Source organism: Rhipicephalus microplus, chromosome 2 (genome assembly GCF_043290135.1).
Source record: "Rhipicephalus microplus isolate Deutch F79 chromosome 2, USDA_Rmic, whole genome shotgun sequence".
Lineage (NCBI taxonomy): Eukaryota > Metazoa > Arthropoda > Arachnida > Ixodida > Ixodidae > Rhipicephalus > Rhipicephalus microplus.
This window is the reverse complement of record NC_134701.1, coordinates 92,328,777-92,342,187: the sequence shown is the minus strand read 5'-3', so window position 1 is coordinate 92,342,187 and position 13,411 is coordinate 92,328,777. Positions and strand designations below refer to the sequence as shown.

Sequence of the window (13,411 nt, the reverse complement as noted above, 5' to 3'; positions counted from 1 at the left end):
ACACCGACTGCCCGCCACAACCTATGAGGGCCTATTATCTTGCTTTCACTACAAATTGCCTGGCCCAAAAACAATTGAAAGCTCAAAATCTCTCGAGCCACAATTTTAAGAGTGGATGTGCGAAGCGCAGCTGCTCCCATCGAAAACTAGTCGTGCAGAGCTAGGCAAGTTTACAAGAGATATAATATTATGAATATATTGTCACGGCCTACGCCACCAAAGTAGCAATGCCCCCCCCCCCAGTGTTTTAAACAGTGCTGATGTTGAGCTTGAGCCTCTTTGATTGCAATTTGTGGAAATACTCGAGGAAAATATTATACAAGGGAGATAGCGACTTTGCGTGGTGTGTGCCGCGGTAATGCCAGTCATCACTTTATTTTTCGCGTATGCTTTAACACATTTCTCACTTTGTATTTTGCTTTTGTTGTACGCTAATGTACAGTGGAGTCACTGAACATGATAGAGACCGTGTGTAGAATTAATTGACTAATTAAAAAAAATCCTGACGCCCAACTTGAACCGATCGGCTATACTTCAAAGTGAACTAATATTGTTTCCCATTCTTTATAGTTTGTTTCAATGCAATACCAAATCTCCGCAATCGCCATCACGATTTTAACTGCGGACAAGTTTGTATAAACAGTATCTTGGTAAGCTATATCTGTTTGCAGGTAAATACTTGGCTATGGCACTTACCCGTAATGAAGTTGCACCTGAAGATGCAAATATTGCAAAGTTTCTTCAAGTAGCTTTTGTTAATCTGCACCAGCCAAATACACTAGTACTTTTAGGAAAATCGGAATGTGCGTTCTCAATTTCAGGTTATAACTTTCAGCGAAGAAACACCCTAAGCTCTGCTCCCTCTGCGTGGACTACTAAATCAACTTGCCTCACTAGCAGCTGATAATTTCTCAAACTTGCATCGTGAGGCAAAACTAAACGGGTGCAAGCACGAGGAGACAACATGGCAGTTGTAGGCGATAGATTCGGTTGGTGACCAGGCATGTTGGTGGCGCATTTCGGAAGTGACGAAAAGGCGCTGCGAGATGCACGTGCACACTTTGTATAGTTGCTGTATTGGACAGCAAACTTTTTTCCTTGTCTGAGCAGTTTTACCAAAGGAAGCTTCATCATATGGCGTGATAAATGAAGCGAATCCACAGGTTGAACCACATCATAGCCTCGCTGTGCTTTTGTACTTTTTTTAGCTCGCAAAATTTATTTGTACATATAAGTGACAACTTGCCAGTAATAAGGCAGCACTTGTTTCTTTACCATATGATCATCTCCGGTGTGCTGCTGCCTCAATATTTCAAATTCTAAGCATTTACACCATTGTATGCTAACTTTTCCTTCAAAGTGAGACAAGCCACATGTGTATCGTAGATCAAGAAGCATGCCAGTTTTACGTACTTGCAAGGTAAGCATCAGAAATGCACAGTTGATCAAAAATACTAGTTTAATGGTGCATCTACATAGCAAAGCACCTGTGGCACCTCGGGAACAAGATAATGCCACATATGTTACAAGAGATAATTAAAAAAGACAGGGGACATTCCGTGAACAAATAGAAACAAAAATAAAATGGCACGTGGCAGCGAGCGAAGGCGGCAAGGGGGGGGGGGAGCCCGTGGGACTTCAGCGGATGAACGTAAGGTGTGTGTTTATAATGTGGAAGAAAAAAAAATTCAAAATTTTGGCGACTGAAATGAGGGTGACTTAGTGAGTGCGCTCATGACGAGAGTAAACACGGTTATTATTATTTTTTTTTCACATCTTTTTTGAAAGCCACAAAAAATCTGTATGTGGTGCAGCCTAACAGAAGGTCCGTGAAGGCAAATTATGAATTCGTCGTTGTACAAAGGCCTTTTTTTTTCATGCGCACCATCCCCGCCGCGGTGGTCTAGTGGCTAAGGTACTCGGCTGCTGACCCGCAGGGCGCGAGTTCGAATCCCGGCTGCGGCGGCTGCATTTCCGATGGAGGCAGGAATGTTGTAGGCCCGTGTGCTCAGTTTAGGTGCACGTTAAAGAACCCCAGGTGGTCTAAATTTCCGGAGCCCTCCACTACGGCGTCTATCATAATCATATAGTGGTTTTGGGACGTTAAACCCCACATATCAATCAATCAATCATGTGCACCATAAATAGTGCTCAAAATTTAATTGCATATGTTGTTTTCATTCTCGCTGTATTCCGTGCTGTTTATGATGTAAAAAAAAAATTAGCACGCTGAAGTGGTGCTGCTTTTGGGCAACAGTTGAAAATGGCGGGGTGCATGAATGCGGAATACTGCCGCTTACACTCAAATCACTCTTGTGGTCACCTCTCACTGTTTGCAGCATGTGTTGTGTATACACAGCTGCATATTTCCTAGCTAGAAAAATTTGATTTTAGGTGTTTCACGCCATTTTCCATGTAACTATTCCACGATTGCACACACTGATCAGCAGGCTTTCAATTGCGCTGAAGGACACAGGTGCCATAAAATTCATAGTCGATTCTTTCAAGAAACCGTATGTAAAGGCTGAAGCTTCATGCGTACATACACACACACATACCATATTGTTTTTTGTACTTTATGAAAGCTGCGAAGGTCTCATGTGCCTCCAAGCGTAACCTGTCTTATTCTCCATCACCGCAAAAGTTTTGTGAGTTTCAAATAAAAGTACTTTGCGCATGGCCACTTTTGGGTAATTTTTTTCTGTAGGTGTTATTTGAGCAGCCTACAGTGTTTACTTTATAAGCCTGAATGTATATGTTGCATTATAAGGATGCAGAATGTGTGTAGCTGTACAATATAGATGAAGTGTAAAAATTAAGTGTGTCTATTGTAGTGTTCTTGCAACCAATCTTACCCCCGTATTCTAGAACGTCCCTCCACTCAACGCTTCACCTTCACTTGAGATGGCTGATGGGAGCGCCGTCTCTAAGCAGAGAAAATTGCTGCATGTCAGCAATAATCTGCTGTGATTCTCGAGTAGCGCAGCGTCGCTTTCAAACGAGCAGCGGCACAGTGCTCAACTCTGTCAAGTGAAGGGTGAAAGTTGAGTCGGGGAGCATTTATGAATATGGGGGTTAGTTTTGTTGTCTTGTTAACCTGCCATTAACACTGGATTGATGCTACTTTGCTCTAGCTGTACAGTGCTCTCCAAGGCTCAGGGAGGCACGGCACGGGGAAGGCTCGGAGCAAACCATGCGTGAGTTTCCTTTCATTGTTACACTATGCACGTATTAAGTGATAGACTTTAATGTATGCTATTTGTATTGTGCAAGTTTTTGGGGACATATAACTTCCAGCACTCATATGTTCTGACGAAAATCACGCAAGAATGAGAGAAGCTTGTGCAAAAATTATGCAAGAGTGTAAGAAGCTTTTGCAGAAGTCTGTGAAATGAAGTTTTGAAATTTTGTGGCAATGTGTCATTGTACAGTGGTCAACAGTCTTGCTCAGCATGCTTGACTGCAGGGCTCCCGGCTGGACAGGCGCATCTACGGAGTGCCTGATGCATGATGGGCCAAATGTCAGCCTGCACACTGGTGCCTCTTATCCCCGTTTGTCTGTTACATCAGTGTCTCTTGTAAAGGGGATCAACTGTGCTACCTTTTTTTTCGAATGTAATGAGTTCTTTTTCCAGATTATTGTTGTTTTAAGGTAGAGCCTCACATTTCTATCAAATACTGAAGATTCTATTTTTCCTTCTAGATGCTATGAAGTCACTCCTTGTGTTACAATAGAGTGAACACTGTTATGAGAAAAGCTACTTTATGGAGTTCCTTGTCCCAGTCTTCTATTGCGTTGTGTTCCCTCCGATATCTAACCAACACACCCAAGCTTCTATGCTAAGTCTTATTCAACGCACTCTTCTGCTGGCTCCCATACTGAATATTGCATGTCGAAGAACTCCACGCTGATGTGCTTAGCGGTAGCATGGTTTCAGTTTTCTTCGGTAAGCTTTATAACAGCAATCTGCCTCGTATATAATTATTGTAGCCTATCACAAGGAACGGTAAAAACGCAATCGCCAGATGGCGAAACCGAAAAAAAAAATGAGTGCGAAAACCTGCCTCATCTAGTTGATGTGACAAGTCCTTGCACGCGTTCAACATCTGTGCTGTGTCTCGGGAATACATTCTTGCCGTGGAAGAGGTGGAAAGATAGGAGGCAAACCTTTAGGCATTTCGGACTACACATAAACAGGTTTCAGTTTTCAAGTTCGATATTCTAGGGAAAGCATAAAAGTTCATGGAAGAAGGGACCTTGCACTCAGTCCATTTTGTGTAAGACTGCACTCGCCTGCTCGACAAGAGATGTGCCTGACAAGAGCATCATGAAGTCAAATGTGTCTGTGTGTGTGCTGGCAAGGTGGCTCGGGCTGGTTGGGGAGGACAAAGTATGCGAGCAAAAAGTTTCTTGTAGTAAAGCAGGCTGGCTAATTATACTGGTGAGCAAATTATGTGAGGATGCAAATTGTGCGAGTAAATATGGTATGTACTCTTGTATGTTTCAGCTCTATTGCTACGGATCCTGCGGATCCAACTTGGCATCCGGCAGCAACAAAGACAGGTTCTGCAGGAGGTGCGCCAGCTGAAGCACAAGGTACGGCTCTTGTCCGTGCCTCAGCACGCCCAGCCAGCACAGCGCCCCTCTGACCTTCCCCGGCTGCCTGCTGGTACAATTGGAGAAGTGGAGGCAGCAGAGGCAGCTGTGCAGAGTAAAGCTGTGGCTGCGGCTTTGGTGTATATTTCTTGATTTTTAATATGCCTATGTAACATGCAGAAATTTAGTACTGCTTTAAGATACTGTGTTTCGGGAAACAAACTAGTCAGGTTATCTCATGAGCCACTGTACTACAGTCGAATATCAATAATTCGTACTCAAAGAGGCCAGAAAATTTGTTCAAATTAAAAGAAGTTCAAAATAATGAAAGTTACCGTAATTACTTGAATCTAAAACGCACCTTTTTTCCGGTTAAGAGAGTTCATAAATCGCATGTGCGTTAGAATCGAGTACAAAAAAAAATGAATATGGTCATTCTATTGCCATCGCCACTTACAAAATGGGCGCCCCCTACGTGCGTCAGCATGGCGCGTCGGTCATTTCTGCCTATGTGTTTCCCATGCGCGGCACTTCATACGTGTACTGAGGAGTTCGTCATCTTGTAGTACATTAGCATCGACGGCATGGTAGGGCCGACTCCAAAAACTCGACGAGTGCACCACAATGCTGCTTCTAAAAGAAAAGTCGTCGCGTGTGCCGGAACGGACAGAAATCAGGCCGCATCGCGGTCATTCGGAGTTCCCGAAACGTGCGTGCGGGACTGGCGGAAACTAAAGCAGAATATTGTCGACAGCAAAGATTCACGCAAAGGCTTCAGTGGACCACAGCAGGGTCGGTTTCCACAAATTGAAGAGCTGCTCGGCGAGTATGTGATTAAGCAGTGAGCGGTACAGCGGCTCGTGACGACAGAACTGCTCCAAGTGCAGGCTATGCAGTTAGCCTTAGAAAAAGGGCTAATGCAGAGCCATTTTAAAGCGAACAGGTGCTGGCTAACGAACTTTATGAAAAGAAAAGGCTTTTCCCTGCGAAGACATACGGGCATATGCCGGAAGTTGCCGGAGGAGTACGAAGAAAAGCTTCAGAGTCTTCAGAGGTTCCTGCTAAACTTGCGGTACAACAACGGCTACCTGCTTGGGCAAATCGGGAATGCCGATCACACGCCTCTTTACTTCGACATGCCTGGCACCACAACCGTCTAGGAGAAGGGGGCGAAGCAAGTTTGTGTACTGACATCGGGCCATGGTAAAACTAGAGGGACGGCAATGCTCTGTTGCACGTCAGATAGGCATAAGCTTCCCCCGTACTTCATATTTAAACAGAAGACGCTCTCAAAAAGAGTCGTTTTCGCATGTGGTGTGATCAAGCGGGCCAACGAGAAAAAAGGGTGCGCGTTGCAACCGATGTCTTAGGTTTTTTTTTTTTTTTTGTCGTGGAAACCGGGTGCGCGTCACAATCGAGGGCGCGGTAGAATAGAGTAAATACGGTAAACGAGCGGAGGGCTCACCATACAGCGATGCATGTGCATGGGGAAGTTTTATTCACAAATTACAGGACATCCGTCATTAATTAAAGTAGTCAATACATGTCTGTACACGTTGGCCTTGCAACGAGTCAACAAGTTTTGCGTGCAGTTTGCAAAGCATTTGTACTTCGGCTTCAGTATTCTCCTGGCAAAAGAAGTTGTGCGCGGCAATGTCCAGTGCTGACACTCTTCGAAGACAACTGTGTTTCCATTGTTACCATCTGCGCTGCAGCCGGAGCGTGGCCAGCACATGATGAGAATGGAGGAGCGTCTCCACCTGGAGAAAAGCAGATCGGCATTCGAGAGAGAAACACTCCGCGGCAGCTTTTTTTTTTTTCTCCATGCGCGGTGTTGAAAGGAGAAGAGCCTCTACATAGCAGGAACGAAAAACAGGGAAGCGTGACACCGGCGCGTTACAGATCGGCATGAGAGAGCCAACTCTCTGCGACGGCTTTTTTCCCCTCTTTCTCTTCATGCGCAGCGTTAAGAGGAGAAGGGTCTCTACGTGGCAGGGATGGAAAAAGCCGAAGCAGGGCACAGGAATGTCGCAGATTGGCATTTGGCAAACATTCCACCGCAGTCTTTTCTTTCCTTTTCTTCATTTTCTTCTTCAGGCACAGCGATGAGGTGTCTGAAGTGCCACCGCAGGATTGGGCGGGGTGCTGAGAGCATTTTCGGAGCGCGGTATAGCTTTGATAGGACCACAGCGACAGTTCAAATTAATTGTGTTGGAATTAATGAGATTCGACTGTATTTACTATAGTCTGTGAAGTCCGAGTGAACTGTCCTAAGCTAGCAGACGATGTAGGTGGCATCGTGGGTTTGATGGGCAGTGACTAGCAATAGCCTGCTTAAAACAGACATTCAGTAATTTTGTTCATTTATCACCCTATTTCGTGTCCGCTGCGGCTCTCTCTACTTTGAGCTACAGTTCACCCTGCCTTGTGTTAGCCGATTTCTTACTTTTTTAAAAATCTAACATGCACCCGATTTCGCAGTGTGAAGAAAAATGCACCTTTGTTTATTGTGATGAGATTTCTATAGCGACATGCCTCTTTGTTGGCTATCACAGAAAAATATAAACAGCAAATGGTGCGACCATCTAGTGCGACCTTTAATTTTCTATCAGTTTCATCTATGACCAAGATTTGGTCGCTCTAAGGTTGCCTCTTAGTACGCCTTGATCATGTTCATTTATCTTGTTGTGCTCTGCTTACAATGCATTGATTAAAAACATGTCCAAGCTTCTTTTTGAATTCCACATATTTTATCGTTTTTCACCTGTAGAAGCTACTCCTGGTCAACATTCAGGCAAAGACATTGTAACCTCGAAGAAACGTGTATTGGAGTTTGAGCACTGTACAAAGTAATTATACTATTTCATAGCTAGAATCAATATTTATTAAGGGTTATAACAGTGTTGTATTTGATTTCATAACAGCGAAACTGCATTCAGAGAAGGACTCTGAAAGGTTCTCACACTGAGTGTGAGAGGGCTGATGTGGAAACCATTTTAGGTCAAGTGAGTTGAAGTTAGCGTAAAAAAACAATGAAATGTTGTGATGCCCAAAAATTCAAGTTGTTGTTTTCAGTGTCCTCTTCTTGCAGATTTTTATCATGAAAACATTTCGATGTGCTGTTGCGTTCACCCCATCTATGCTTCTTGCATTTTTTTACAGTGCAAGCACCTCCTGCAGATTGGGGGACATGGCCTCCGAGAAATTGGTGTGAATGCCATGAAGGCTGTATTGGCACATGACGTGCAAGTGCTGTACAGCCTTCATGGCAGAAAAGGGAAAAGGGCCTTTGTGAACCTGAGGCTCTGTAGATTAGTGACCGGTTAGACTTGTTCATTGTTTTATGTGTGTGTACCCTTGTGTATTCTCTGTACTGCAGTGCTTCATGTGTACTATGGTATTTCTGTTCTTGTATGCAGACGTCATCTGCCAAAAAGCAGGGTGCGACCAGGCGGAGGCCCTCAACTTTATTAAGAGGTGGCTGCCAGGGTCTGGTGATCGCTGTGGGGGCAGGAAGCGGCGCTTCAGAGAAGCATTTGTTGTGGAGCAGCCCGATGATCCCCACTCTCAGAGTGCAGATTATCGGCTGCTCGCGGCGGCTGGCTTCCTGCCCAGCCACAGCAGCCAGGGCCTTGACAGCACCACTGTCACTGTGCCCCCAACGCAACCTGACCTGCAGTAGAGCGGGCCTTTTTTAGTTGTGTATATATATTTTTCAATGTATACATTTTTTGTTGTACCAAATAAATAAAAAAAACAAAGAATAAATAGTCTGCAGACTGTCGGTGGTGCACTGTTCGGCTAGCTTATGCTGACTCGGAAGCACCATCACCATGTTTTAGTTACAAAAAATGCTTTAAACTATGAATATTCTCGATTACCATGTGGGGGACATATGTGGGGATTGCAAGTGGGGGACATACGCTTTCAACATTTACTTCCTAACGACTTTTTTCGATCTGCTGTACCAAGTACCAGTACCAAATAAAGCACTCGCTATTGCAAAAGATAAATTGGTAAAAAAATAAACTACGCTTCTAGTGTTAGCAAAGGGAATGAGGTATAAAAGATGAAATAGATCGAGTAACTGCTTTCAGTTCTCAGCATTCAATTTTCTGTTGCCCCAAGTATACAGGGCTGCAAAGCTACAAGAGCGGGTCATCGAGGCATATTGTTTAAATCTTCCGGTAAGAAAAATTCCCTACTAATAATGGTTACATAATGGCAAGCCAATCAGTAGCCAATATTCGTCGTGCAGGAAACATCGGTGTAATAACGGCATTTGATTGGCTGCAATGTGGCCCTGGATTGGTCCAATGTCGGTCGTACATCCGTAGCCAATATTCGTCGTGCAGCAAACATCGGCGTAAAAATGGCATGTGATTGGCTGAAATATGGCCCAATGTTGGCCGAACATTGGCAGCTTTGTCGGCAATACGATAGGCCTTCGTCGGCCCAATGTTGGTTGCATACTGGCTAAAACATCGGCAAAACGTCAGCCCATCATTGGCTTGAACGTCGGCCCGACATTGGAAGAAGTTGCACTTCCGACGTCGGCCCGACGTCGGTGCCGATGTTAGCCGATGCTGGTCCAAGATTGGTCCAACGGCGGCGTGCTGCCTGGGTATATATGCATGTCATGAATGCAGGAGCAAGCAGATGGCGTCGGTGGTTCAGTCGCAGAGTACGCGCTGCCACGCGGCTGACCCAGCTTCGATTCCCGCCTGACGCATCGTTATTTTTAAAAAGGTCACGCGTGCTGTTACGCTATATTGCATGCCATGAATGCAGGAGTAAGCAAATGGCATCGGTGGTTACGCGGTAGAATTCTCGCCTGGCACGCGAGTGACCCGGGTTCAAATCCCGGCTGACGCATCGTTATTTTTAGAAAAACTTACGCGTGCTGTTACGCTATATATGCATGACATGAATGCAGGAGTAAGCAAATGGCGTCGGTGGTTCAGTGGTAGAATACTCGCCTGCCACGCGGGTGACCCGTGTTCTATTCCCTGCCGAAGCATTGCTACTTTTAGAAAAGCTCACACGCGCTGTTACGAATTATTGCATATCTTGAATGCAGGAGTAAGCAACTGGCGTTGGTGGTTCAGTGGTAAAATACGCGGCTGCCAAGCGGGTGACCCGGGTTCGGTTCCCGGCTGACGCATCGTTAATTTTAGAAAAGCTCACACGTGCTGATACGCAATACTGCATGCCATGAATGCAGGAGTAAGCAAATGGCGTCGGTGGTTCAGCGGTAGAATACTCGCCTGCCACGCGGGTGACCCGGGTTCAATTCCTGGCCGACGCATCGTTATCTTTAAAAAGCTCACGCGTGCTGTTACGCAATATTGCATGTCATGAATGCCGCAGTAAACAAATGGCGTCGGTGCTTCAGTGGCAGAATACTCGATTGCCACGCGGGTGTCCCGGGTTCGATTGCCGGCTGACGCATCGTTATTTTTAGAAAAGCTCACGCGTGCTGTTACGCAATATTGCATGCCATGAATACAGGAGTAAGCAAATGCCGTCGGTGGTTCAGTGGTAGAATACTTGCCTGCCAAGCGTGTGACCCGGGTTCAAATCCCGGCTGACGCATCGTTATTTTTAGAAAAGCTCACGCATGCTGTTACGCTATATATGTATGCCATGAATGCAGGAGCAAGCAAATGGCGTCGGTGGTTCAGTCGTAGAATACGCGCCTGCCACGCGGCTGACCCGGGTTCGATTCCCGCCTGACGCATCGTTATTTTTAAAAAGGTCACGCGTGCTGTTACGCTATATTGCATGCCATGAATGCAGGAGTAAGCAAATGGCATCGGTGGTTACGCGGTAGAATTCTCGCCTGGCACGCGAGTGACCCGGGTTCAAATCCCGGCTGACGCATCGTTATTTTTAGAAAAACTTACGCGTGCTGTTACGCTATATATGCATGCCATGAACGCAGGAGTAAGCAAATGGCGTCGGTGGTTCAGTGGTAGAATACTCGCCTGCCACGCGGGCGACCCGTGTTCTATTCCCTGACGAAGCATTGCTACATTTAGAAAAGCTCACACGTGCTGTTACGAATTATTGCATATCTTGAATGCAGGAGTAAGCAACTGGCGTTGGTGGTTCAGTGGTAAAATACTCGGCTGCCAAGCGGGTGACCCGGGTTCGGTTCCCGGCTGACGCATCGTTAATTTTAGAAAAGCTCACACGTGCTGATACGCAATACTGCATGCCATGAATGCAGGAGTAAGCAAATGGCGTCGGTGGTTCAGCGGTAGAATACTCGCCTGCCGCGCGGGTGACCCGGGTTCAATTCCTGGCCGACGCATCGTTATCTTTAAAAAGCTCACGCGTGCTGTTACGCAATATTGCATGTCATGAATGCCGCAGTAAACAAATGGCGTCGGTGCTTCAGTGGCAGAATACTCGATTGCCACGCGGGCGTCCCGGGTTCCATTGCCGGCTGACGCATCGTTATTTTTAGAAAAGCTCACGCGTGCTGTTACGCAATATTGCATGCCATGAATACAGGGGTAAGCAAATGCCGTCGGTGGTTCAGTGGTAGAATACTTGCCTGCCAAGCGTGTGACCCGAGTTCAAATCCCGGCTGACGCATCGTTATTTTTAGAAAAGCTCACGCGTGCTGTTACGCTATATATGTATGCCATGAATGCAGGAGCAAGCAAATGGCGTCGGTGGTTCAGTCGTAGAATACGCGCCTGCCACGCGGCTGACCCGGGTTCGATTCTCGCCTGACGCATCGTTATTTTTAGAAAAGCTCACGCGTGCTGTTACGCAATATTGCATGCCATGAATGCAGGAGTAAGCAAATGGCGTCGGCGGTTCAGTGGTACAATACTCGCCTGTCACGCGGGTGACCCGGGTTCTATTCGCTGCCGAAGCATTGTTACTTTTAGAAAAGCTCACACGTGCTGTTACGAATTTGTGCATGTCTTGAATGCAAGAGTAAGCAACTGGCGTTGGTGGTTCAGTGGTAGAATACTCGGCTGCCACGCGGGTGACCCGGGTTTGGTTCCCGGCTGACGCATCGTTATTTTTAGAAAGGCTCACGCCTGCTGTTACGCAATATTACATGTCATGAATGCCGCAGTAAACAAATGGCGTCGGTGCTTCAGTGGCAGAATACTCGATTGCCACGCGGGTGTCCCGGGTTCGATTGCCGGCTAACGCATCGTTATTTTTAGAAAAGCTCACCCGTGCTGTTACGCAATATCGCATGCCATGAATACAGGAGTAAGCAAATGCCGTCGGTGGTTCAGTGGTAGAATACTTGCCTGCCAAGCGTGTGACCCGGGTTCAAATCCCGGCTGACGCATCGTTATTTTTAGAAAAGCTCACGCGTGCTGTTACGCTATATATGCATGCCTTGAATGCAGGAGTAAGCAAACGGCGTCGGTGGTTCAGTGGTAGAATACTCACCTGCCACGCGGGTGACCCGCGTTCGATTCCCGGGCGACGCATTGTTACTTTTAGAAAAGCTCACACGTGCTGTTACGCAATATTGCATGTCATTAATGCCGCAGTAAACAAATGGCGTCGGTGGTTCAGTAGTAGAATACTCGGCTGCCACGCGGGTGACCCGGGTTCGACTTCCTGCTGACGCATCGTTATCTTTAAAAAAGCTCACGCGTGCTGTTACGCTATATATGCATGCCATGCATGCAGGAGTAAGCAAGTGGTGTTGGTGGTTCAGTGGTAGAATACTCACCTGCTGCGTGGTTGACCCGGGTTCGATTCCCGGCTGACGCAGTGTTATTTTTATGAAAGCCTATGCATGCTGTTACGCTATATATGCTTGCCATGAATGCAGGGGCAAGCAGATGGCGTTGGTATTTCAGTCGTAGAATACTCGCCTGCCACGCGGGTGACCCGGGTTCGATTCCCGGTCGACGCATTGTTATTTTTAGCAAGGCTCACGTGTGCTGTTACGAATTATCGCATGTCATGACTGCAGCAGTAAGAAACTGGCGTTGGTGGTTCAGTGGTAGAATACTCGGCTGCCACGCGGGTGACCCAGGTTCGATTCCCCGACTACGCATTGTTAAATTTAGAAAAACTCACGCGTGATATCACGCTATATATGCATGCCATGAATGCAGGAGTAAGCAAATGGCGTCGGTGGTTCAGTGGTAAAATATTCGCCTGCCACGCGGGTATCCCGGGTTAGATTCCCAGCTGACGCATCGTTTATTTTAAAAACGTTCCTGCGTGCTATTCTGCAATTTTGCACGCCACAAATTCAGCAGCCACCAAACAGCGTCGGTGGTTCAGTGGTAGAATACTCGCCTGCCACGCGGGTGACCCGGGTTCGATTCCAGGCCCACGCATCGTTATTTTTAGAGAAGCTCTCGCGTGCTGTTACGCTATATTGCATGCCATGAACGCAGGAGCAAGCAAATGGCATCGGTGGTTGAGCGGTAGAATTCTCGCTTGGCACGCGGGTGACCCGGGTTCAAATCCCGGCTGACGCATCGTTATTTTTACAAAAGCTTACGCATGCTGTTAGGCAATATTGCATGCTGTGAATGCTGGAGTAAGCAAATGGTGTCGGTGATTCAGTTGAAGAACACTCGCCTGCCACGCGGGTAACGTGGGTTCGATTCCCGGCCGACGCATCGTTTATTTTAGAAAAGTTCCCGCCTGCTATTCCGCAATATTGCCCGTCATGAATGCAGGAGCCAGCAAACGGTGTCGGTGGTTCAGTGGTAGAATACTCGACTGCCACGCGGGTGACCCGGGTTCGATTCCTGGCTGACACATTGTTATTTTTAGAAAAGCTCACACGTAATGTTACGCCATATTGCA

At 46.6% G+C, this 13,411-nt stretch overlaps 1 protein-coding gene and 7 non-coding genes across 8 annotated transcripts; all 8 read left to right on the top strand.

Moving 5' to 3' along the window:
• The first annotated feature begins 6,752 nt into the window (after positions 1–6,752).
• Positions 6,753–8,369, top strand: LOC142785227 (uncharacterized). The gene is made up of 2 exons (XM_075883671.1): positions 6,753–7,919; positions 8,017–8,369. Exons 1-2 carry the CDS (start codon positions 7,643–7,645, stop codon positions 8,277–8,279), a joined length of 540 nt encoding a protein of 179 aa, XP_075739786.1. The 5' UTR covers positions 6,753–7,642; the 3' UTR covers positions 8,280–8,369.
• A 1,465-nt stretch (positions 8,370–9,834) lies between these two features.
• TRNAG-GCC (transfer RNA glycine (anticodon GCC)) lies at positions 9,835–9,905 on the top strand. Its single transcript has one exon. It is a non-coding gene; the product is annotated as a tRNA-Gly (tRNA).
• A 215-nt stretch (positions 9,906–10,120) lies between these two features.
• On the top strand, positions 10,121–10,192 carry TRNAG-GCC (transfer RNA glycine (anticodon GCC)). The gene has a single exon. It is a non-coding gene; the product is annotated as a tRNA-Gly (tRNA).
• Positions 10,193–10,842: 650 nt separating this feature from the next.
• On the top strand, positions 10,843–10,913 carry TRNAG-GCC (transfer RNA glycine (anticodon GCC)). Its single transcript has one exon. It is a non-coding gene; the product is annotated as a tRNA-Gly (tRNA).
• A 936-nt stretch (positions 10,914–11,849) lies between these two features.
• Positions 11,850–11,921, top strand: TRNAG-GCC (transfer RNA glycine (anticodon GCC)). The gene has a single exon. It is a non-coding gene; the product is annotated as a tRNA-Gly (tRNA).
• A 74-nt stretch (positions 11,922–11,995) lies between these two features.
• Positions 11,996–12,066, top strand: TRNAG-GCC (transfer RNA glycine (anticodon GCC)). Its single transcript has one exon. It is a non-coding gene; the product is annotated as a tRNA-Gly (tRNA).
• Positions 12,067–12,862: 796 nt separating this feature from the next.
• Positions 12,863–12,933, top strand: TRNAG-GCC (transfer RNA glycine (anticodon GCC)). Its single transcript has one exon. It is a non-coding gene; the product is annotated as a tRNA-Gly (tRNA).
• Positions 12,934–13,294: 361 nt separating this feature from the next.
• Positions 13,295–13,365, top strand: TRNAG-GCC (transfer RNA glycine (anticodon GCC)). Its single transcript has one exon. It is a non-coding gene; the product is annotated as a tRNA-Gly (tRNA).
• Positions 13,366–13,411: the final 46 nt, after the last annotated feature.

What these genes read in the sequence shown, in the direction of transcription:
- LOC142785227 (XM_075883671.1), top strand. Translation starts at nt 7,643, where the DNA reads ATGCCCAAAAATTCAAGTTGTTGTTTTCAGTGTCCTCTTCTTGCAGAT. An exon ending in GCTCTGTAGATTAGTGACCG is followed by an intron (nt 7,920 to 8,016) that starts GTTAGACTTGTT and finishes TCTTGTATGCAG; the next exon opens with ACGTCATCTGCCAAAAAGCA.